This window comes from Daphnia magna, linkage group LG4 (genome assembly GCF_020631705.1).
Source record: "Daphnia magna isolate NIES linkage group LG4, ASM2063170v1.1, whole genome shotgun sequence".
Classification (NCBI taxonomy): domain Eukaryota; kingdom Metazoa; phylum Arthropoda; class Branchiopoda; order Diplostraca; family Daphniidae; genus Daphnia; species Daphnia magna.
Genome location: NC_059185.1, coordinates 7,454,008 through 7,473,878, shown reverse-complemented (window position 1 = coordinate 7,473,878; position 19,871 = coordinate 7,454,008). Strand labels below are relative to the sequence as shown.

Sequence of the window (19,871 nt, the reverse complement as noted above, 5' to 3'; positions counted from 1 at the left end):
TGAGTTATTCAAGGATCTTTAATCAATGCAGTAACACATGGTGTCAGATCTAAGAACATTCTTTTTTGCAAACGTTTTAAAGGCACAAACAATATATCCAGTATAACTAGACATAATCATCATGCTAAATCCAAGACAGACAAAAACTTCACATTGAATTCAACCAGAATAAAATTTACACAAAAATGAGGTGCTGATAGGATGGGCCAAACAATGCATAGTCTGAGGTCCCGTTCTAGCAGTTGTGAAATATGACTTTCCAAGTATATTCTATTTGAACTGGAAACGGTAGCAGCAAAGCGCTGCTTACTTCCTTTCGCTTGGAACAAACAGCTGAACGAACCCCTTCTTTAACATTGTTCGCATGCTCCTTTTGTTCAATACAGATTGATTTTACGTGCGATCAACTTTCGGCACATATGGCGAAAGTTGAGCGAACAGCTGTCACACGCACCATGGCCGCAAAGGAAAGCCTACAATTGTATAAACTTTAAGTTATGCAAAAAAAAATTGGACATCATGTTTTATATTACCACATTCCTTCGGCGTTCCATACAAATGGAACATGTATAAGCCTCTTCTATTTTAGCGATACGAGATTCCAAATATTTTAAGCGATCTTGGCTGGGCTGTTGAGACGATTGGCTTGATATCGGGGTGCCGTCTGCAAGAAAGCACAACGCTGAAATGAAACACAATTGAACATGAGTTACAGGTGTGAACTTGAGTCTGAAGAAAACATTAGAAACGATTCTTACTAACCGGAATTAGATTTGAGAACAATGTAAACATTTTTTCATCCGTTGGGCACATTTGGAACAGGTGACGACATGGCCACAAGGTTCAAAACGCACATCCGGCGGATTTTCACAGCAGACAATGCATTCAATGCCGACGGAAGGTGGCAACGATTGATCGGGCGATCCTCCTTTACTGGTAATTTTTGTCTCACTCGTAGGTCTCGGCCCCGATTCATTTTAATCGGGGAAAGGCCATCTAAAAAAAGATTACGTGTAAACGCTTTAAAAGAGCTCAGAGGGAATGCCTGATAATAAATAAGCACACCTGAACATGGCCATTCAAACTAGCTAAATGAAGGGCTGCGAATCCGTCATCCTTTTTCACATCCACCAGCTGTCGACTGCGCATCAAAATGCGCTCCGCCGCGCTAAGAAAACACCACAAGATTGGTTTAACTGGTGGTGTTAAACGAATGTCGTTCCATAACTCCATGCTTACAAATAATTCCCTTTGAGAGCGGCGTGATGAAGAACATTGAAACCCCGCGTGTTCCTCAGTGTACAATCGACAGCTGATGCCGAAGCTAAAGCTTCTATAATATCCGCATTTTCCTTGCCGATTGCATCGTGCAGGGCCGTGTCTCCGTACGAGTCCTAGTTCAGTTTCAAAGCAGTATGAAGATAACTTCTATTATCGTGTCATTATCAGCGATGATTCATGCATGACTTTGAAATTCGTACTTGAACATTGACGTCCCATCCGTATTTGAGGAGCATCTGAACACAAGCAGGAAACTGCTTATTGACAGCGACATGCAAAGGTGTGCAGCGTCCGCGATTAGTACTATCAATGACGGCTCCTTTTTTTATGAGCAGTTCCATAACTTCGTGCTGATTTCTGTTACACAAATTATATCAACAATAAAAGTAGGAAATAAAAGAATTCCTTTAACGCAGGGAAATCCTAATAATGTTACCCAAAAGCGGCATAATGTAAGGCTGTATCACCGTCATCGTCAGGAATTTCCATAGATGCCCCTTTGGACAATAAGAATCCAACCAATCAACAGGGCAACCAATCATCCAATCATCAGGGCCACACTGAACGTGTGGCCCTGATGAAAGGCAACTTGCAGGCAAGTCTTTCCGCTGCTTTTGGCGTTCGCTCTATCGGGATGCTGCGGCCAGATTCATTATCCCAACCACGCAAATCAACAACCCTGAACATCTTTCCTTCTCCACCATCCTTTTAGAACAACAACAACAACAAAAATTAAAACATCGAAATGAGACATCGTCAGGTGTAAAAATGTCATACATTTTTACCTGTTACTCGTACTGTCATGGGCCGACCATGAATTGTAAAGCGAAGGATTAAACGTCGGCTGACCAATCGAATGCATTACTTTGTTCTATCAAATGCGATATCCTTTGCGGTTGGTAGCAATCAATTCTCGTTGAAGCACATGCTACTGAAGTTTCCATCGTCCGATTAGGTGAGAATAATTTCCCCCTAGTGGTCCTATGCAAAAAATAGGAAATTTTAAACATTATGTTCACTGAAACAAACATGGGAAACCATATTTGTTTTAGTTCACAAGTGAATAAGGGAAACAAATCTGACTGAAACAAACATGGTTACCCATGTTCGTTTAATTTCAGAAGGGAATATGTCACATAAAACTGACTGAAACAAACATGGTTACCCATGTTCATTTCATTTCAGAAGACAATATGTGATATAAGTGACTGAAACAAACATGGTTACCCATGTTCGTTTCATTTCATTACACAGTAAAACAAACTAATCTGACTGAAACAAACATGGTTACCCATGTTCGTTTCATTTCAGAAGAGAAAAAGGAAAATCAGACTGATTGAAACAATCATGGTTGTGCATGTACGTTTAAACAGTCTTGAATAAAAAGAAAAAAGAGAGAGAAAATAAATCCATACTGCCCTGCATAGACGAATCAGGCGTATAAAAATGAAATGAATGCCCATATGATAACCGGCATCTGTTTGCCATCCAGTTACATTGCTAAATTGAAAATATGAGTCAAAGAGAAACAAAGTCAAAGATTACTGTAACAAAATTGCGTTAGAAAAGTATTACTTACGTTCTGGAAACACTGGTGACTGCTGAATACTGACTGTTGTGATGGTGAAGGTGAAGCTGATATGATGACGACGGCGATGTAGTGGTGACGTCTACTTCACTTCAGGATTCGCTAACGCTTGCCTGTTGCAAAATTTGCTATTAAAACTACTACAACACAGGTGTTAATAATAATAGTTGTTAATAATCAATGAATTCAATTGTTTAATATAATTGACCTGAATTCAAATTTATTAAATAAATTTTTTAATAAAATGTGTTGAAACGAATACGAATGTTTTATAACGTTTAATTCTAACTGTAATGAAAAAGATGATATAATAATAAAGAAGAAGAAGGTAAGTACTAGGTAGTGGAGTCACGCGATCTCAGCTGTCGAAAAATTTTCGCAATCCGACGCACCGTTTAGCCGCTATGAATTTTTGAAAATAAATTCCGAACGCGGCTGCGCTTTTGACGTCGAATTCCTAGAATTGGCAGATAGAGGCCCATCATCATTTTTCGAGCTTTAAAAATCGTTTGCGGCCGAACGGTGTATCCGATCACGGCGGGACCTTTACCATCGGAACGAGCTCAACGAGTCGCATCCAATGATACCGGTTTCGTGATCATTCGTGACCGAAAAAATATTTTGATAGAAAAAATCCCATGGGGGTTGGACGCAAGGGGATAGACGAGCCAGGCACTTTTGGGAGTCGGGGAATTGGTCTGAACGGACAAAAAAATCATAACTCCCGAACGGTACCGTTGCTAGCGCTGAAATTCATACTGCCTGAATCAGCGTGAGCCAACGCATCGAACGGTGCCCAACCCGTCATGATTAAAAAATATATAACATACAAGAAGGAAAGAAGGTCAGCTGGGGGTCAAGTAATTAACCAGCGCCTCACTCCTCCATTTTACAAGAAAAAAAAAAAAAATTAATAAACATACACGCCAATCTCGGCAGCGGATCGTCGCACGCACCTGCAATAGCCACCGATGAACGTGGCTCGTTTTCACCATCATTTTTTTTCACAATTCTAGATTAAATTTACACGAAGGTATAGTGCTATGCACTTCTTGTCGGATTTATGCCAAAAAAAAAAAAAAAGCATACATGAGGAAAAAAAAAGAGGAGGAAATATAAGGGGGAGGCAAGGGGGAGGAACAAGGGGGAGGGACGAGGAGGAAAAGGAGCTGCAGCCAGACCAAAACCGGGTTCCGGAGAAATTCGGCGGAAAAAAGGCGGCAAAATTCCTAAGAACCGTTTACAAAATTTCGTGAAACGGGCCTTTTTCCGCTGAAATTTTAGCGCACTGTCGCCATGTTTGACCGCGAATAACTTTTGTACGTGAAATCGGATCGCCCTACGAATGGGAAAATGACAAATTAAGCCGGGCAGGAGCAGCTGGACCGTGAAATCCGCGTGAAAATCAGACATGCCGAAACCGGCCGAGTCAGCTACCGGAAGGAGCGGTCGCACGGCTTCTCATCGAGTACCGCTGGATAGAGCGCAATCACGCGATCTCAGCTGTCGAAAAATTTTTGCGATCCGACGCACCGTTCAGCCGCTATAAATTTTTGAAAATTAATTCCGAACGCGGCTGCGCTTTTGACGTCGAATTCCTAGAATTGGCAGGTAGAGGCCCACCATCATTTTTCGAGCTTTAAAAATCATTTGCGGCCGAACGGTGTATCTGATCACGGAGGGAACTGCACCATCGGATCGAGCTCGACGAGACGCATCCAATGATACCGGTCTCGTGATCATTCGTGACCGAAAAAATATTTGCATAGAAAAAATCCCATGGGGGTTGGACGCAATGGGATAGACGAGCCAGGCACTTGTGGGAGTCGGGGAATTGGAGTGAACGGGCAAAAAAAATCATAACTCCCGAACGGTACCGTTGCTAGCGCTGACATTCATACTGCCGGAATCAGCGTGAGCCAACGCATCGAACGGTGCCAAACCCGTCATGATTAAAAAATATAAAAAATACAAGAAGTAAAGAAGGTCAGCTGGGGGTCAAGTAATTATCCAGCGCCTCACTGCTCCATTTTCCAAGAAAACGAAAGAAAAATTTACAAACATACACGCCAATGTCGGCAGCGGATCGTCGCACTTACCTGCAATAGCCACCGATGAACGCGGCTCGTTTTCACCATCATTTTTTTTTACAATTCTAGATTTAATTTACACGAAGGTATAGTGCTATGCACTTCTTGTTTACACGAAGGTATAGTGCCATGCACTTCTTGTTTACACGAAGGTATAGTGCTATGCACTTCTTCTTTACAATACGCTACAAAAAAAAAGAGGAGGAAATATAAGGGTGAGGCAAGGGGGAGGGACAAGGGGAAGGAACGAGGAGGAAAAGGAGCTGCAGCCAGACCAAAACCGGGTTCCGGAGAAATTCGGTGGAAAAATGGCGGCAAAATTCCTAAGAACCGTTTACAAAATTCCGGGAAACGGGCCTTTTTCCGCTGAAATTTTAGCGCACTGTCGCCGTGTTTGACCGTGAATAACTTATGTACGTGAACTCGGATCGCACTACGAATGGGAAAATGACACATTAAGCCGGGCAGGAGCAGCTGGACCGTGAAATCCGCATGAAAATCAGACATGCCGAAACCGGCCGAGTCAGCTACCGGAAGGAGCGGTCGCACGGCTCCTCATCGGGTACCGCTGGATAGACCGCAATCACGCGATCGCAGCTGTCGAAAAATTTTCGCTATCCGACGCACCGTTCAGCCGCTATGAATTTGTGAAAATTAATGCCGAACGCGGCTGCGCTTTTGACGTCGAATTCCTAGAATTGGCAAGTAGAGGCCCATCATCATTTTTCGAGCTTTAAAAATCGTTTGCGGCCGAACGGTGTATCCGATCAGGGCGGGACCTTCCCCATCGGAACGAGCTCGACGAGCCGCATCCAATGATACCGGTTTCGTGATCATTCGTGACAGAAAATATATTAGGAAGGAAAAAATCCCATGGGGGTTGGACGCCATGGGATAGAGGAGCCAGGCACTTGTGGGAGTCGGGGAATTGGTGTTAACGGACAAAAAAAATCATAACTCCCGAACAGTACCGTTGCTAGCGCTGAAATTCATACTGCCGGAATCAGCGTGAGCTAACGCATCGATCGGTTCCCAACCCGTCATGATTAAAAAATATAAAAAATTCAAGAAGGAAAGAAGGTCAGCTGGGGATTAAGTAATTAACCAGCGCCTAACTGCTCCATTTTCCAAGAAAACGAAAGAAAAATTTACAAACATACACGCCAATCTCGGCAGCGGATCGTCGCACGCACCTGCAATAGCCACCGATGAACGCGGCTCGTTTTCACCGTCATTTTTTTTCACAATTCTAGATTTAATTTACACGAAGGTATAGTGCTATGCACTTCTTGTCCCTGAGTGTAAATATTGAAATACTTTAGTATTTTAATATTACCGAAGGTATTACCGGATTTATGCCGAAAAAAAAAAAAAGCATACATGAGGGAAAAAAAAGAGGAGGAAAGATAAGGGGGAGGCAAGGGTGAGGGGCCATTGGGAGGGACGAGGAGGGAAAGGAGCTGCAGCCAGACCAAAACCGGGTTCCGGAGAAATTCGGCGGAAAAAAGGCGGCAAAATTCCTAAGAACTGTTTACAAAATTCCGGGAAACGGGCCTTTTTCCGCTGAAATTTTAGCGCACTGTCGCCATGTTTGACCGTGAATAACTTTTGTACGTGAACTCGGATCGCCCTACGAATGGGAAAATGACATATTAAGCCGGGCAGGAGCAGCTGGACCGTGAAATCCGCGTGAAAATCGGACATGCCGAAACCGGCCAAGTCAGCTACCGGAAGGAGCGGTCGCACGGCTCCTCATCGGGTACCGCTGGATAGAGCGCAATCACGCGATCGCAGCTGTCGAAAAATTTTCGCTATCCGACGCACCATTCAGCTGCTATGAATTTTTGAAAATTAATTCCGAACGCGGCTGCGCTTTTGACGTCGAATTCCTAGAATTGGCAGGTAGAGGCCCATCATCATTTTTCGAGCTTTAAAAATCGTTTGCGGCCGAACGGTGTATCCGATCACGGCGGGACCTTCACCATCAGAACAAGCTCGACGAGCCGCATCCAATGATACTGGTTTTGTGATCATTCGTGTCCGAAAAAATATTTGTATTGAAAAAATCCCATGGGGGTTGGACGCAATGGGATAGACGAGCCAGGCACATGTGGGAGTCGGGGAATTGGTGTAAACGGGCAAAATAAATCATAACTCCCGAACGGTACCGTTGCTAGCGCTGACATTCATACTGCCGGAATCAGCGTGAGCCAACGCATCGAACGGTGCCAAACCCGTCATGATTAAAAAATATAAAAAAATACAAGAAGGAAAGAAGGTCAGCTGGGGGTCAAGTAATTAACCAGCGCCTCACTGCTCCATTTTCCAAGAAAACGAAAGAAAAATTTACAAACATACACGCCAATCTCGGCAGCGGATCGTCGCACGCACCTGCAATAGCCACCGATGAACGCGGCTCGTTTTCACCATCATTTTTTTTACAATTCTAGATTTAATTTACACGAAGGTATAGTGCTATGCACTTCTTGTCCCTGAGTGTAAATATTGAAATACTTTAGTATTTTAATATTACCGAAGGTATTACCGGATTTATGCCCGATTAATTTACAATACGCTACAAAATATTCATCGCCCTCTCCTTCTTTTCTTTCTGGCAGCTTCTAGCAATGTGTCCTTCTTCATTGCAATTAAAAAAGCGAAACAGATTTTTCTTTTTCTGCTTTCTGTTCCATTCGCTTTTCCCCCCTTCTCTCTCTTTCCTCTTCGAAGGATCTCCTGCCCGGGCTAGCTCGTCCCTCAGTTCTTGAATCTGGCGCTGTAGGTCTTGCACCTTGTCAAGGCCTACTGCCCCGACTGCCGGCTTCTCGCGCTCTCTACGCGCATCCTCGTACCCCCTCTCATAGGCAGTTTTTACGGCATCTGCGTGAAGTCTCGCCTCCTCCAGGAATTCTTCACACGATTTAATGCCCAACACGTAAAGCCTCTCGTAGAGAGCCGGGCTCAATCCCCTGAAAAGGTGGTCTATGCGCACCTCTTCAGCCATATCTGGCTGACCCATGCGACACATATCCATAACATCATGGTAGTATTCCGTGATGTCTTCCTCCTTTCCTTGGACCCGCATGCGCAGCTTCCTTTCCGTCTGCCGCTTCAGGTTTACAACCACGAACTGCTTCAGGAAAAGCGTCTTGAGCCCACGCACCTCTCTGTAGTGTGCTGGCTCGTCCTCAGTTCCGGCCACTTGGACCTCCCGGTCCTCCCAGTGCTCTGGGCGTGCGTTTCTCGCCTCAAGGCCTACAATCCATTTGTAGGCAGCACCCTCGAGCGAAACATCAATAGCCCTTGCAAGATCGTTATTCGACCAACGATTATGGCGACCAATCCTTTCGAACCGGTCTATCCACTCCATTGCGTTTTCCTTTGGCGTGCCCCGGAACTTTTCCGGCTCCTTGTAGTGGAACATTGGGCGTTCCGCCATGTCTTCCTCCTCTTCCAAAAACGGGTCCCACTCGAGTTCAGGATCTTCCAGAGACTGTCGACTTGGCGATCCTCCTACGCTGACTCCGCCGCGTCCCTGTCTCACCGCCGTCGCTTCCTGTGGAGTACTAAACGCCCTAGGCCGTAGGCCTTCGCGCAGGCTTCTTCTTTCCAAGCCCACCCCTCGCTGCTCGTCGTTCCTCGCTTCCAACGGCTGTCCGCTGTCGCTACCCGACGATCGGTTGATGACCCCAGAGGTATCGGCTTCCACGCTAACTATGCGTTTTCTGTCGACAGCGGCTTCGGCCCACGCCGACCCCTGCCACACCTCTCGGTTTCCGGTCACCGACCCCTGCGTTCCGAGCGAATTTGGGTCGTACGACTTCCTCCGCTGCTCGTTGATCCTTTCCTGGACACTGGAGACTGACACCTGCGGGATAAGCGACTCGCGGTCGTCGAAATCCGCCTGACGCGTGCGCGATCCCTGATCACGATCGACGACCCGCACTTCCTGTCGCTTCTCGTTACCCGCCCCGGTACGTGCGTACCCCTCCTTCGTTCCCTACCTCACGAGCCCCCTCGTGCTGCTTACGTGCAGCTACGGACTCGTATGCCCCTTCCGTCACAGCACCCCCTGCTTCCGGATTCCCAAAATCCTGGCAGCTCTGTGCGTCCTCGAATTCCTCGCCCCGTGGCTCGGAATCAGACTGGAATTGTGACGGATCTGGAACCTCCTGCGGTAGGGAAATTTCCCTGGACAACCACGTACCTTTCTGTCCCAAAGTGAGGTCACTCACTTCTCCAGGAGGGCCTCTCGAACGGCCCTTTGACCAAGATGAAGCAGCGCTTGCTGCCTGCAATCCTGTTGATGATCGTGCTAGAGGTGTTGCCGCCCTCAAACCCGAGTAATAGGTCTGAATCTCCTTGGCGGCCTCTTCTGCTGCTCGTCTACGGCTCCTTTCCCCAGCGTCTATTATCACACCTCTCCCGTGTGAAATTCACACGAGGATCCGCTGCGATCCCACTTCCAAATACACACTCTCCCAGACCGTTGCTGTGGTCTCGTGCCCGGCAATAAATTGCCGAGTTCGATTTCCAGAGACCCCTCACAGCGAACGCCTACCTGAGTTAAAACGTGTACCTGATCAGTGAACAACGCAGTAGCATCTCCACCATGTAACAGATTCACTGGGTTTAAGGGATGTATTCAGTCATAGACAGCTTACACGACACACACACACAGCATTACACAGTAACAGCACTGACAGCACTAACAACTAGTCTGAATCACTACATTGGACTGCCCATCTGGCCGGTCATAGACGGGCTTTTGAGTCCTCTGACATCCGGCCAGAGTGGCAAAGTCCATTGACATCGCACATTTGCATCTCCTAGCATCCGGTGCTAAGCGACAAAGTACATTGGCGCTACATCCCCCCTCCTACCTACTGACATGGGTTCGCTAAACTGGATAACAAACCCCACAAGGCATAACAAATAGAGTCCCCTATGTTTTCTACTTTACCATTTGGTAAAACTAATACGGGTTAAACACCAATATTCAAACGACGGCATTCGGCCCGGGCTGGCCTTGATCCTCTTCTCCGGGCTCCCGCACCTCCACAAGACGAGTCAACAGTAATGTGTCCACGGGACTACTCAGCCTCCGATACTCGATTCACAGGTACACCACCATTGGCAACGGGAACAAGCATCCGATCAACCATTCAAACGGATAACGCTTGGCATTCTCTTCTTCTTCCCATTGCCGTTGTAGGCGTTCGACCGCTTTCAGGTGTGAACTCGTCCCCGTTAGGTCTATACGCGTAGGCGTTCTTAGGGCGGCTGGTGCTTCCTCCATGATGGGGCTCTTTGCCACTGGTTGCGATTGCTCGACCACCGGTGCCAATAGACCACTCAGCATCCCTGCAGCTTCCTCGTCGATGACGCTCGTCACATTCACTGGCATCATCTGTCGGAAGCTCGCTTGCAGAACCCATTCGTCCGAGGTTGCCGAACACAACCGTGGGATTTTTATGACTCCCGCTGCTGGCAGCACTTGCGGTAGACTGATTCCGCCGATCCTTTTCCCAGGGCACTGGAGCACTATGGTTACGTTGTCTTTACCAGCGTAACCCCACTTCCTTCCTCCAATGTAGAACAAGTCAATGCCGGTCCACTTCTTACTGTCTAGGCGACAGTTCCTCTGGATTCCTTCCTGCTCCTGCAGAAAGACAGCCGCCGCGCAGCCCTTCATCCTTCCTTTTCGGTCAATCGTTTTCAAGAATGGGCACACACTGCCAATGTATGGAGCGCATTTCCGGACTTCGTCCACGTTGAACTCAACGAACAGCTGCCGATCTGGCGATACCCCCAGGTATGGAGCCAATCCCGCGTACGAGTGGGATACCGACTCCCCTTTGCTGGTGGCTACCGGCATAGGAAACAAACAAACAAACCGGCAAGGCCTGTCGAACCGAATTCAGGGCCTTAGCCAGTACATTTGGAGGACAAAGGAGTGGTGACAGTCTCCCTATAGCTGCATCTGCTAAGCCGGTTTGCCAGCCGTGCAAAACGTCAGCCGTCCAATCCAGTGCCCTATTTTCCTTTTCCACAGACCTCGTTACCTTCTGTAGGAAAAGTAATTCTCTGGCAAGGTGGGTCCAGCTGTCATTGAAGACTTTTCTCAGCTGCGCCTGCTCTCTCCGCATATGACCCGCCGCCACCATGAGAGCACTGATTTCGGACTCATGCTCCGCCAGGTGCCCCATGGTCACGTTTAACAGGGTGGCCTGTTCCTGGAGAAGGTGCACCACCTCAAGACCTTTCTTGTCAAATGACTCGAGCCTCGAGTGCACTGATTCCAGGTCCTTTGTCGTAGCGGTCCCGAAGAGCCAGTTAAGCAGCTGGCCCCCTCCGTCGAACAGCCCGCGCTTCTGCCTGGTTCCATCACCTTTCAGAGCTCGTTCCAACTCCCGAAATTCCTGCCTCCGGTGCTCCGCTCTTGCCTTGATTTCCGCCAAGTCACGTGCTGGACCTTCCAAAAACGGAGTGACTTCCATAGGGAAATTCCCCGTAAGTGCTCTGTCAAACGCCCGCACCATATCGTCTATCCAAACGATGACAAGTTTAATTACTTGTTCCGCTCGCTTAGTGGGCACATCATAGATGACTACCCATTCCGAGTCCCCCAGGGCCAAAGTACCTTCGGGATGAAAAACCGCTCCTTCGGTCGCGACGTATTTCCCCCTCATTTCATCTGCTTGAACCATTTGGCCTACGACACAGACCAAAGTGAAGAACAGCATGTTCTTCATCCAACCGGGTGCCCGTTTTATCCTGGTCGGACGACCCGCTGGTGATTCCCTTGCTGCTGGGGCCGTGGACTCTATTCCTTCTTGTAGGCCTTCGTCCATTTCGGCTATCGGCTCCAATGGCCGGCGCCTCATTCTCCCCTTTTTTCTCCTGGCTGGCGGCTCCACAGCTGTCGCAGCAGTGCTGGCGTCGGGTGACACCCCATTGTCGACTTCAGGCGTCTCACCCATGTTGGTTTCGGCACACGCTATACCCTCTTCAGTTTCGGCGCGTGCTTCTTCCGAGCCAGTGTCGGCACGCGCGACACCCGAGTTGGTGTCGGCAAGTTCAACATCCAAGTCGGTGTCAGCATGCTCTAGCCTCTTATCTTCTTCGTCACTATCGGACTCCTCGTCCGATTCCACAACAAACTTCTTCATTTGCGACACATGCACCACAAGAGTTTTTTTTCCACTTGGTTTCCGAAGTTCGTAGTTCGGCTCCGTGACCTGCCTGGTCACTTTGTAGGGCCCGACGTATTGATGCAGTAACTTTTCCGCGAGCCCCTTCTTCCGCTGCGGGCGAAAGATTAACACTAGGTCTCCGGCTTCGTACACTGGTGCTGCACTGACTCTGGCATCGTACTGCGTCTTCTGACGTTGCTGTACCATGGCCAGCCGGTCCTTTACGTCTTCTCTAAGCTCCATCATCGCCTTCATTAGATCTTCTGCACCGACGAGCTTCGTCTGGCTTGGCCCCGTCGCCGCCAGCAGATCCGCTGGAATCACCGCTTCCCTTCCATACACCATCATGAAAGGTGTGTGGTTGGTACTCTCCTGTCGCGCGGTGATGTAGGCAAAAGTCACAAATCCCAGGAATTCATCCCAGTCTTCGTGGCTCTCATCCACGTACATCGCTAACATTGTTGCTAGCGTTTTGTTCTGTCCTTCAACCAGGTCGTTCGCTTGTTGATGGTAAGGCACTGTCAAGCGATGTGACAATCGCAACAGGGCCAACACCTCACGGGTGACTTCAGCCGTAAAACACTTCGAGGTCAATTCCCGTGGAAATCCATGTCGTACCACCACGTCCTCGACAAAGAATTTTGCGATTTGTCGGGCCGTGGCATCCGGCAAAGCCCTGGCTTCTACCCATTTCGTAAGGTAGTCCACAGCAACAACGATGTTTGTGTTCCCGTTTCGTGATCGCGGGAAAGGGCCAAGGACATCAATGCCGATACGCTCGAAGGGTCCCCCCACCTGCGTTATCTCCATCAGCCCCTTCTTCTTCCCTTGATCCGGCTTCCGGGTAGATTATTTTCTATTGTAGATTTTGACGTAATATTGGCTATGTTTAAGTGAAAGTAATCATTCCTTACATTCAATTTCACTTATTGTTAATAACATCTATTTTCAATCTATTTCCTTCGAGCCGGAGTTGAACCAGCGACCTATGGATAACTAACAATTTATTTCTAATATATTTTTATCTCTACAGTCCACCGCTCTACCAACTGAGCTATCGAAGGATGGCATAGAACAAGAGCAACGTAAACTTCATATTACTACACATAAACTCCGTTCAGCATTGCGTAGTATGGTAATGAACTTGATATGTTGGGTCGCAATCCATCTTACCCGTATTTGGCTGTTTTTTTAATGCTATGTATGAATATCTCATAAAATGCTTTTCTATGTTATCAGCTATGTTCACAAGAACCTTTTTCTAAAGCCTTACGCCCTCTTGCTTGCCGATTACGCCTTGAGGAACTGCATCCGGATGGCATTTGGTTACGTCTAAAACTTAGAGGTAAAACAGCGAGGCCGTGAGTGTGGGTTGGAGTTAAAAACTGTTAGTCCTGGTAGTTGATTATTCTTGTATTTTATTATTGAAGCAAACCAGAATTAACTTGAAAAAAAAACTGTTTTAACAATTCACGGAAAACTAAATTCTTTTCGGGCTCCATTGAAGAAATGAAAATCAATGTGCCAGTATGCATTACTGTTTGTATTCAAAATTTGATGATTCAAATCAACAACTTTCTAGCAGTTGCTACTAACTAACTATTTATCGCATTGTGTCCGCCCATGTTTACTGGTTGGTTCATACGACGCCATCCACTGTCGTTAAGGCGTAAAAACCGAAGCAGTATGATATACACGCCTAACACCTTACTTTCTTAATGACTAATTTTCGCCTATTGGATGGATCAGAGCTTACGCCTTACACCTTAAGCACCTTCCGTAAGGTCGTAAGGCGTAAGAAGAGTCCCCTTGCGGATATGTGTGCAACAGTGGTTCCATGGTGTAATGGTTATCACATCAGACTTTGACTCTGATAATCTGAGTTCGATTCTCAGTGGAACCTTAACTTTTGACCTTATTGCCCTTAAAAGACTATTCATAGTTGGCAATAAGTAACGACTAAGATTTTTTAAAGCCTTTGATGTTTTATATGAAACGTGATTGGCTCATTGGTCTAGTAGTATGATACTTGCTTCGGGTGTGAGTGATCCCGGGTTCAATTCCCGGATGGGCCCACAATCATTTCTTTAAACTGGTGGATTTACAAGTGATATTTTGGCTGTTTCTCTAAAGTTACTATAGCCAACCGAGATCACAGAAAATACTTAAGACCTACCTGTTCTTGTTTCAGCAGGATTAGGATGTGCTTAGTCGTTGCGTTTAGAAATCATCGTCGTGAGGTGCAAAGTTTACATGGAATGGTAAAGTATGCGTAATTCTCGCTCTCCGATGTACTTCTTTACCCCATACCTTGGTACGTCCTTGAGGCATCGCACACAACTAGGAGTAAAGGCAGGGAATGGGTCGGAAATAGTTCGTTGCTGTGAAATGTATTTCTGTTTTGCCATTAGAGCTGTATCTTCGGTGTGGTAAAATAGACTTTGAAACACAACTGATCGTAGCAGCACTCGAACCTGCAGTCTTCGGATCCGAAGTCCGACGCCTTATCCATTAGGCCACACGACCATGTTAAACTCGAGACATTGAATGTTGATATAAAAATGATCATCCCTGTGTTGGGTAAAAGATAATTTTTCAAGAAAAATGTAAAATCAAAATGTAACGAATGGCAGCGATGGGATTCGAACCCATGCCACCGAAGAGACTGGTGCCTTAAACCAGCGCCTTAGACCGCTCGGCCACGCTACCCTATATGTTATGGGGAGCAGATGTTCCCTCAGGCGGAAATAGCCAGTTTACCATTAGAAAATGAGAATCGATGTAGTAGATTGCTTAGCAACTTTGTTTGGTATTATCGTATGACCTGAAATTTTTCGTCTTATCTAATGTCAGAAGGATTATCTAAATTTGAAATGTATTGATTTTCATATTATGACGAACACAGACACTCGAAAGTTAATTTAGAATAAGTTGAGAAGAATTCAACTCGTGCGATAAGATAGTTCACGAGCTGTAATCGATATTATAATACGACAAATTTCCGAAAGCAAGCTCATTTAAGAACCAATTCTTTAAACATTTAGGGCTCATCCGGGATTTGGAACCCGGGGCCTCCTACACCCAAAGCAGGAATCATACCACTAGACCAATGAGCCATATGTAATGACACGCATATTTTTTAGATTATTTTCTATTGTAGATTTTGACGTAATATTGGCTATGTTTAAGTGAAAGTAATCATTCCTTACATTCAATTTCACTTATTGTTAATAACATCTATTTTCAATCTATTTCCTTCGAGCCGGAGTTGAACCAGCGACCTATGGATAACTAACAATTTATTTCTAATATATTTTTATCTCTACAGTCCACCGCTCTACCAACTGAGCTATCGAAGGATGGCATAGAACAAGAGCAACGTAAACTTCATATTACTACACATAAACTCCGTTCAGCATTGCGTAGTATGGTAATGAACTTGATATGTTGGGTCGCAATCCATCTTACCCGTATTTGGCTGTTTTTTTAATGCTATGTATGAATATCTCATAAAATGCTTTTCTATGTTATCAGCTATGTTCACAAGAACCTTTTTCTAAAGCCTTACGCCCTCTTGCTTGCCGATTACGCCTTGAGGAACTGCATCCGGATGGCATTTGGTTACGTCTAAAACTTAGAGGTAAAACAGCGAGGCCGTGAGTGTGGGTTGGAGTTAAAAACTGTTAGTCCTGGTAGTTGATTATTCTTGTATTTTATTATTGAAGCAAACCAGAATTAACTTGAAAAAAAAAACTGTTTTAACAATTCACGGAAAACTAAATTCTTTTCGGGCTCCATTGAAGAAATGAAAATCAATGTGCCAGTATGCATTACTGTTTGTATTCAAAATTTGATGATTCAAATCAACAACTTTCTAGCAGTTGCTACTAACTAACTATTTATCGCATTGTGTCCGCCCATGTTTACTGGTTGGTTCATACGACGCCATCCACTGTCGTTAAGGCGTAAAAACCGTAGCAGTATGATATACACGCCTAACACCTTACTTTCTTAATGACTAATTTTCGCCTATTGGATGGATCAGAGCTTACGCCTTACACCTTAAGCACCTTCCGTAAGGTCGTAAGGCGTAAGAAGAGTCCCCCTTGCGGATATGTGTGCAACAGCGGTTCCATGGTGTAATGGTTATCACATCAGACTTTGACTCTGATAATCTGAGTTCGATTCTCAGTGGAACCTTAACTTTTGACCTTATTGCCCTTAAAAGACTATTCATAGTTGGCAATAAGTCACGACTAAGATTTTTAAAGCCTTTGATGTTTTATATGAAACGTGATTGGCTCATTGGTCTAGTAGTATGATACTTGCTTCGGGTGTGAGTGATCCCGGGTTCAATTCCCGGATGGGCCCACAATCATTTCTTTAAACTGGTGGATTTACAAGTGATATTTTGGCTGTTTCTCTAAAGTTACTATAGCCAACCGAGATCACAGAAAATACTTAAGACCTACCTGTTCTTGTTTCAGCAGGATTAGGATGTGCTTAGTCGTTGCGTTTAGAAATCATCGTCGTGAGGTGCAAAGTTTACATGGAATGGTAAAGTATGCGTAATTCTCGCTCTCCGATGTACTTCTTTACCCCATACCTTGGTACGTCCTTGAGGCATCGCACACAACTAGGAGTAAAGGCAGGGAATGGGTCGGAAATAGTTCGTTGCTGTGAAATGTATTTCTGTTTTGCCATTAGAGCTGTATCTTCGGTGTGGTAAAATAGACTTTGAAACACAACTGATCGTAGCAGGACTCGAACCTGCAATCTTCGGATCCGAAGTCCGACGCCTTATCCATTAGGCCACACGACCATGTTAAACTCGAGACATTGAATGTTGATATAAAAATGATCATCCCTGTGTTGGGTAAAAGATAATTTTTCAAGAAAAATGTAAAATCAAAATGTAACGAATGGCAGCGATGGGATTCGAACCCATGCCTCCGAAGAGACTGGTGCCTTAAACCAGCGCCTTAGACCGCTCGGCCACGCTACCCTATATGTTATGGGGAGCAGATGACTCCTAAGGCGGAAATAGCCAGTTTACCATTAGAAAATGAGAATCGATGTTGTAGATTGCTTAGCAACTTTGTTTGGTATTATCGTATGACCTGAAATTTTTCGTCTTATCTAATGTCAGAAGGATTATCTAAATTTGAAATGTATTGATTTTCATATTATGACGAACACAGACACTCGAAAGTTAATTTAGAATAAGTTGAGAAGAATTCAACTCGTGCGATAAGATAGTTCACGAGCTGTAATCGATATTATAATACGACAAATTTCCGAAAGCAAGCTCATTTAAGAACCAATTCTTTAAACATTTAGGGCTCATCCGGGATTTGAACCCGGGGCCTCCTACACCCAAAGCAGGAATCATACCACTAGACCAATGAGCCATATGTAATGACACGCATATTTTTTAGATTATTTTCTATTGTAGATTTTGACGTAATATTGGCTATGTTTAAGTGAAAGTAATCATTCCTTACATTCAATTTCACTTATTGTTAATAACATCTATTTTCAATCTATTTCCTTCGAGCCGGAGTTGAACCAGCGACCTATGGATAACTAACAATTTATTTCTAATATATTTTTATCTCTACAGTCCACCGCTCTACCAACTGAGCTATCGAAGGATGGCATAGAACAAGAGCAACGTAAACTTCATATTACTACACATAAACTCCGTTCAGCATTGCGTAGTATGGTAATGAACTTGATATGTTGGGTCGCAATCCATCTTACCCGTATTTGGCTGTTTTTTAAATGCTAAGTATGAATATCTCATAAAATGCTTTTCTATGTTATCAGCTATGTTCACAAGAACCTTTTTCTAAAGCCTTACGCCCTCTTGCTTGCCGATTACGCCTTGAGGAACTGCATCCGGATGGCATTTGGTTACGTCTAAAACTTAGAGGTAAAACAGCGAGGCCGTGAGTGTGGGTTGGAGTTAAAAACTGTTAGTCCTGGTAGTTGATTATTCTTGTATTTTATTATTGAAGCAAACCAGAATTAACTTGAAAAAAAAACTGTTTTAACAATTCACGGAAAACTAAATTCTTTTCGGGCTCCATTGAAGAAATGAAAATCAATGTGCCAGTATGCATTACTGTTTGTATTCAAAATTTGATGATTCAAATCAACAACTTTCTAGCAGTTGCTACTAACTAACTATTTATCGCATTGTGTCCGCCCATGTTTACTGGTTGGTTCATACGACGCCATCCACTGTCGTTAAGGCGTAAAAACCGAAGCAGTATGATATACACGCCTAACACCTTACTTTCTTAATGACTAATTTTCGCCTATTGGATGGATCAGAGCTTACGCCTTACACCTTAAGCACCTTCCGTAAGGTCGTAAGGCGTAAGAAGAGTCCCCTTGCGGATATGTATGCAACAGCGGTTCCATGGTGTAATGGTTATCACATCAGACTTTGACTCTGATAATCTGAGTTCGATTCTCAGTGGAACCTTAACTTTTGACCTTATTGCCCTTAAAAGACTATTCATAGTTGGCAATAAGTCACGACTAAGATTTTTTAAAGCCTTTGATGTTTTATATGAAACGTGATTGGCTCATTGGTCTAGTAGTATGATACTTGCTTCGGGTGTGAGTGATCCCGGGTTCAATTCCCGGATGGGCCCACAATCATTTCTTTAAACTGGTGGATTTACAAGTGATATTTTGGCTGTTTCTCTAAAGTTACTATAGCCAACCGAGATCACAGAAAATACTTAAGACCTACCTGTTCTTGTTTCAGCAGGATTAGGATGTGCTTAGTCGTTGCGTTTAGAAATCATCGTCGTGAGGTGCAAAGTTTACATGGAATGGTAAAGTATGCGTAATTCTCGCTCTCCGATGTACTTCTTTACCCCATACCTTGGTACGTCCTTGAGGCATCGCACACAACTAGGAGTAAAGGCAGGGAATGGGTCGGAAATAGTTCTTTGCTGTGAAATGTATTTCTGTTTTGCCATTAGAGCTGTATCTTCGGTGTGGTAAAATAGACTTTGAAACACAACTGATCGTAGCAGCACTCGAACCTGCAATCTTCGGATCCGAAGTCCGACGCCTTATCCATTAGGCCACACGACCATGTTAAACTCGAGACATTGAATGTTGATATAAAAATGATCATCCCTGTGTTGGGTAAAAGATAATTTTTCAAGAAAAATGTTAAATCAAAATGTAACGAATGGCAGCGATGGGATTCGAACCCATGCCTCCGAAGAGACTGGTGCCTTAAACCAGCGCCTTAGACCGCTCGGCCACGCTACCCTATATGTTATGGGGAGCAGCTGTTCCCTCAGGCGGAAATAGCCAGTTTACCATTAGAAAATGAGAATCGATGTAGTAGATTGCTTAGCAAATTTGTCTGGTATTATCGTATGACCTGAAATTTTTCGTCTTATCTAATGTCAGAAGGATTATCTAAATTTGAAATGTATTGATTTTCATATTATGACGAACACAGACACTCGAAAGTTAATTTAGAATAAGTTGAGAAGAATTCAACTCGTGCGATAAGATAGTTCACGAGCTGTAATCGATATTATAATACGACAAATTTCCGAAAGCAAGCTCATTTAAGAACCAATTCTTTAAACATTTAGGGCTCATCCGGGATTTGAACCCGGGGCCTCCTACACCCAAAGCAGGAATCATACCACTAGACCAATGAGCCATATGTAATGA

The 19,871-nt window shown here is 44.9% G+C and overlaps 1 protein-coding gene and 12 non-coding genes across 15 annotated transcripts; 3 read left to right on the top strand and 10 right to left on the bottom strand.

The window, feature by feature from the left end:
- Nucleotides 1–2,239, bottom strand: LOC123471235 (E3 ubiquitin-protein ligase MIB2-like). 3 transcript variants are annotated; one of them, XM_045172283.1, is made up of 8 exons: nt 2,059–2,239; nt 1,718–1,986; nt 1,482–1,638; nt 1,240–1,394; nt 1,066–1,168; nt 763–996; nt 534–682; nt 1–473 (listed from the first exon to the last, which is right to left on the bottom strand). In XM_045172283.1, the coding sequence occupies exons 2-6, from the start codon at nt 1,768–1,770 to the stop codon at nt 973–975; spliced, it is 492 nt and encodes a 163-aa protein (XP_045028218.1). In that variant the 5' UTR covers nt 1,771–1,986; nt 2,059–2,239; the 3' UTR covers nt 1–473; nt 534–682; nt 763–972. The 3 variants fall into 3 exon arrangements, with proteins under 3 accessions (XP_045028218.1, XP_045028217.1, XP_045028219.1); XM_045172282.1 differs by having other exon boundaries at nt 2,067–2,239; XM_045172284.1 differs by having other exon boundaries at nt 534–664; nt 2,067–2,239.
- A 10,874-nt stretch (nt 2,240–13,113) lies between these two features.
- Trnay-gua lies at nt 13,114–13,219 on the bottom strand. The gene is made up of 2 exons: nt 13,183–13,219; nt 13,114–13,149 (listed from the first exon to the last, which is right to left on the bottom strand). It is a non-coding gene; the product is annotated as a tRNA-Tyr (tRNA).
- A 767-nt stretch (nt 13,220–13,986) lies between these two features.
- Trnaq-uug lies at nt 13,987–14,058 on the top strand. The gene has a single exon. It is a non-coding gene; the product is annotated as a tRNA-Gln (tRNA).
- Nucleotides 14,059–14,782: 724 nt separating this feature from the next.
- Nucleotides 14,783–14,864, bottom strand: Trnal-aag. Its single transcript has one exon. It is a non-coding gene; the product is annotated as a tRNA-Leu (tRNA).
- Nucleotides 14,865–15,408: 544 nt separating this feature from the next.
- Trnay-gua lies at nt 15,409–15,514 on the bottom strand. Its single transcript has 2 exons — nt 15,478–15,514; nt 15,409–15,444 (listed from the first exon to the last, which is right to left on the bottom strand). It is a non-coding gene; the product is annotated as a tRNA-Tyr (tRNA).
- Nucleotides 15,515–16,283: 769 nt separating this feature from the next.
- Nucleotides 16,284–16,355, top strand: Trnaq-uug. Its single transcript has one exon. It is a non-coding gene; the product is annotated as a tRNA-Gln (tRNA).
- Nucleotides 16,356–16,904: 549 nt separating this feature from the next.
- On the bottom strand, nt 16,905–16,977 carry Trnar-ucg. The gene has a single exon. It is a non-coding gene; the product is annotated as a tRNA-Arg (tRNA).
- Nucleotides 16,978–17,078: 101 nt separating this feature from the next.
- Nucleotides 17,079–17,160, bottom strand: Trnal-aag. Its single transcript has one exon. It is a non-coding gene; the product is annotated as a tRNA-Leu (tRNA).
- A 334-nt stretch (nt 17,161–17,494) lies between these two features.
- On the bottom strand, nt 17,495–17,566 carry Trnap-ugg. The gene has a single exon. It is a non-coding gene; the product is annotated as a tRNA-Pro (tRNA).
- Nucleotides 17,567–17,703: 137 nt separating this feature from the next.
- Trnay-gua lies at nt 17,704–17,809 on the bottom strand. Its single transcript has 2 exons — nt 17,773–17,809; nt 17,704–17,739 (listed from the first exon to the last, which is right to left on the bottom strand). It is a non-coding gene; the product is annotated as a tRNA-Tyr (tRNA).
- Nucleotides 17,810–18,576: 767 nt separating this feature from the next.
- Nucleotides 18,577–18,648, top strand: Trnaq-uug. The gene has a single exon. It is a non-coding gene; the product is annotated as a tRNA-Gln (tRNA).
- A 724-nt stretch (nt 18,649–19,372) lies between these two features.
- On the bottom strand, nt 19,373–19,454 carry Trnal-aag. The gene has a single exon. It is a non-coding gene; the product is annotated as a tRNA-Leu (tRNA).
- Nucleotides 19,455–19,788: 334 nt separating this feature from the next.
- Trnap-ugg lies at nt 19,789–19,860 on the bottom strand. Its single transcript has one exon. It is a non-coding gene; the product is annotated as a tRNA-Pro (tRNA).
- Nucleotides 19,861–19,871: the final 11 nt, after the last annotated feature.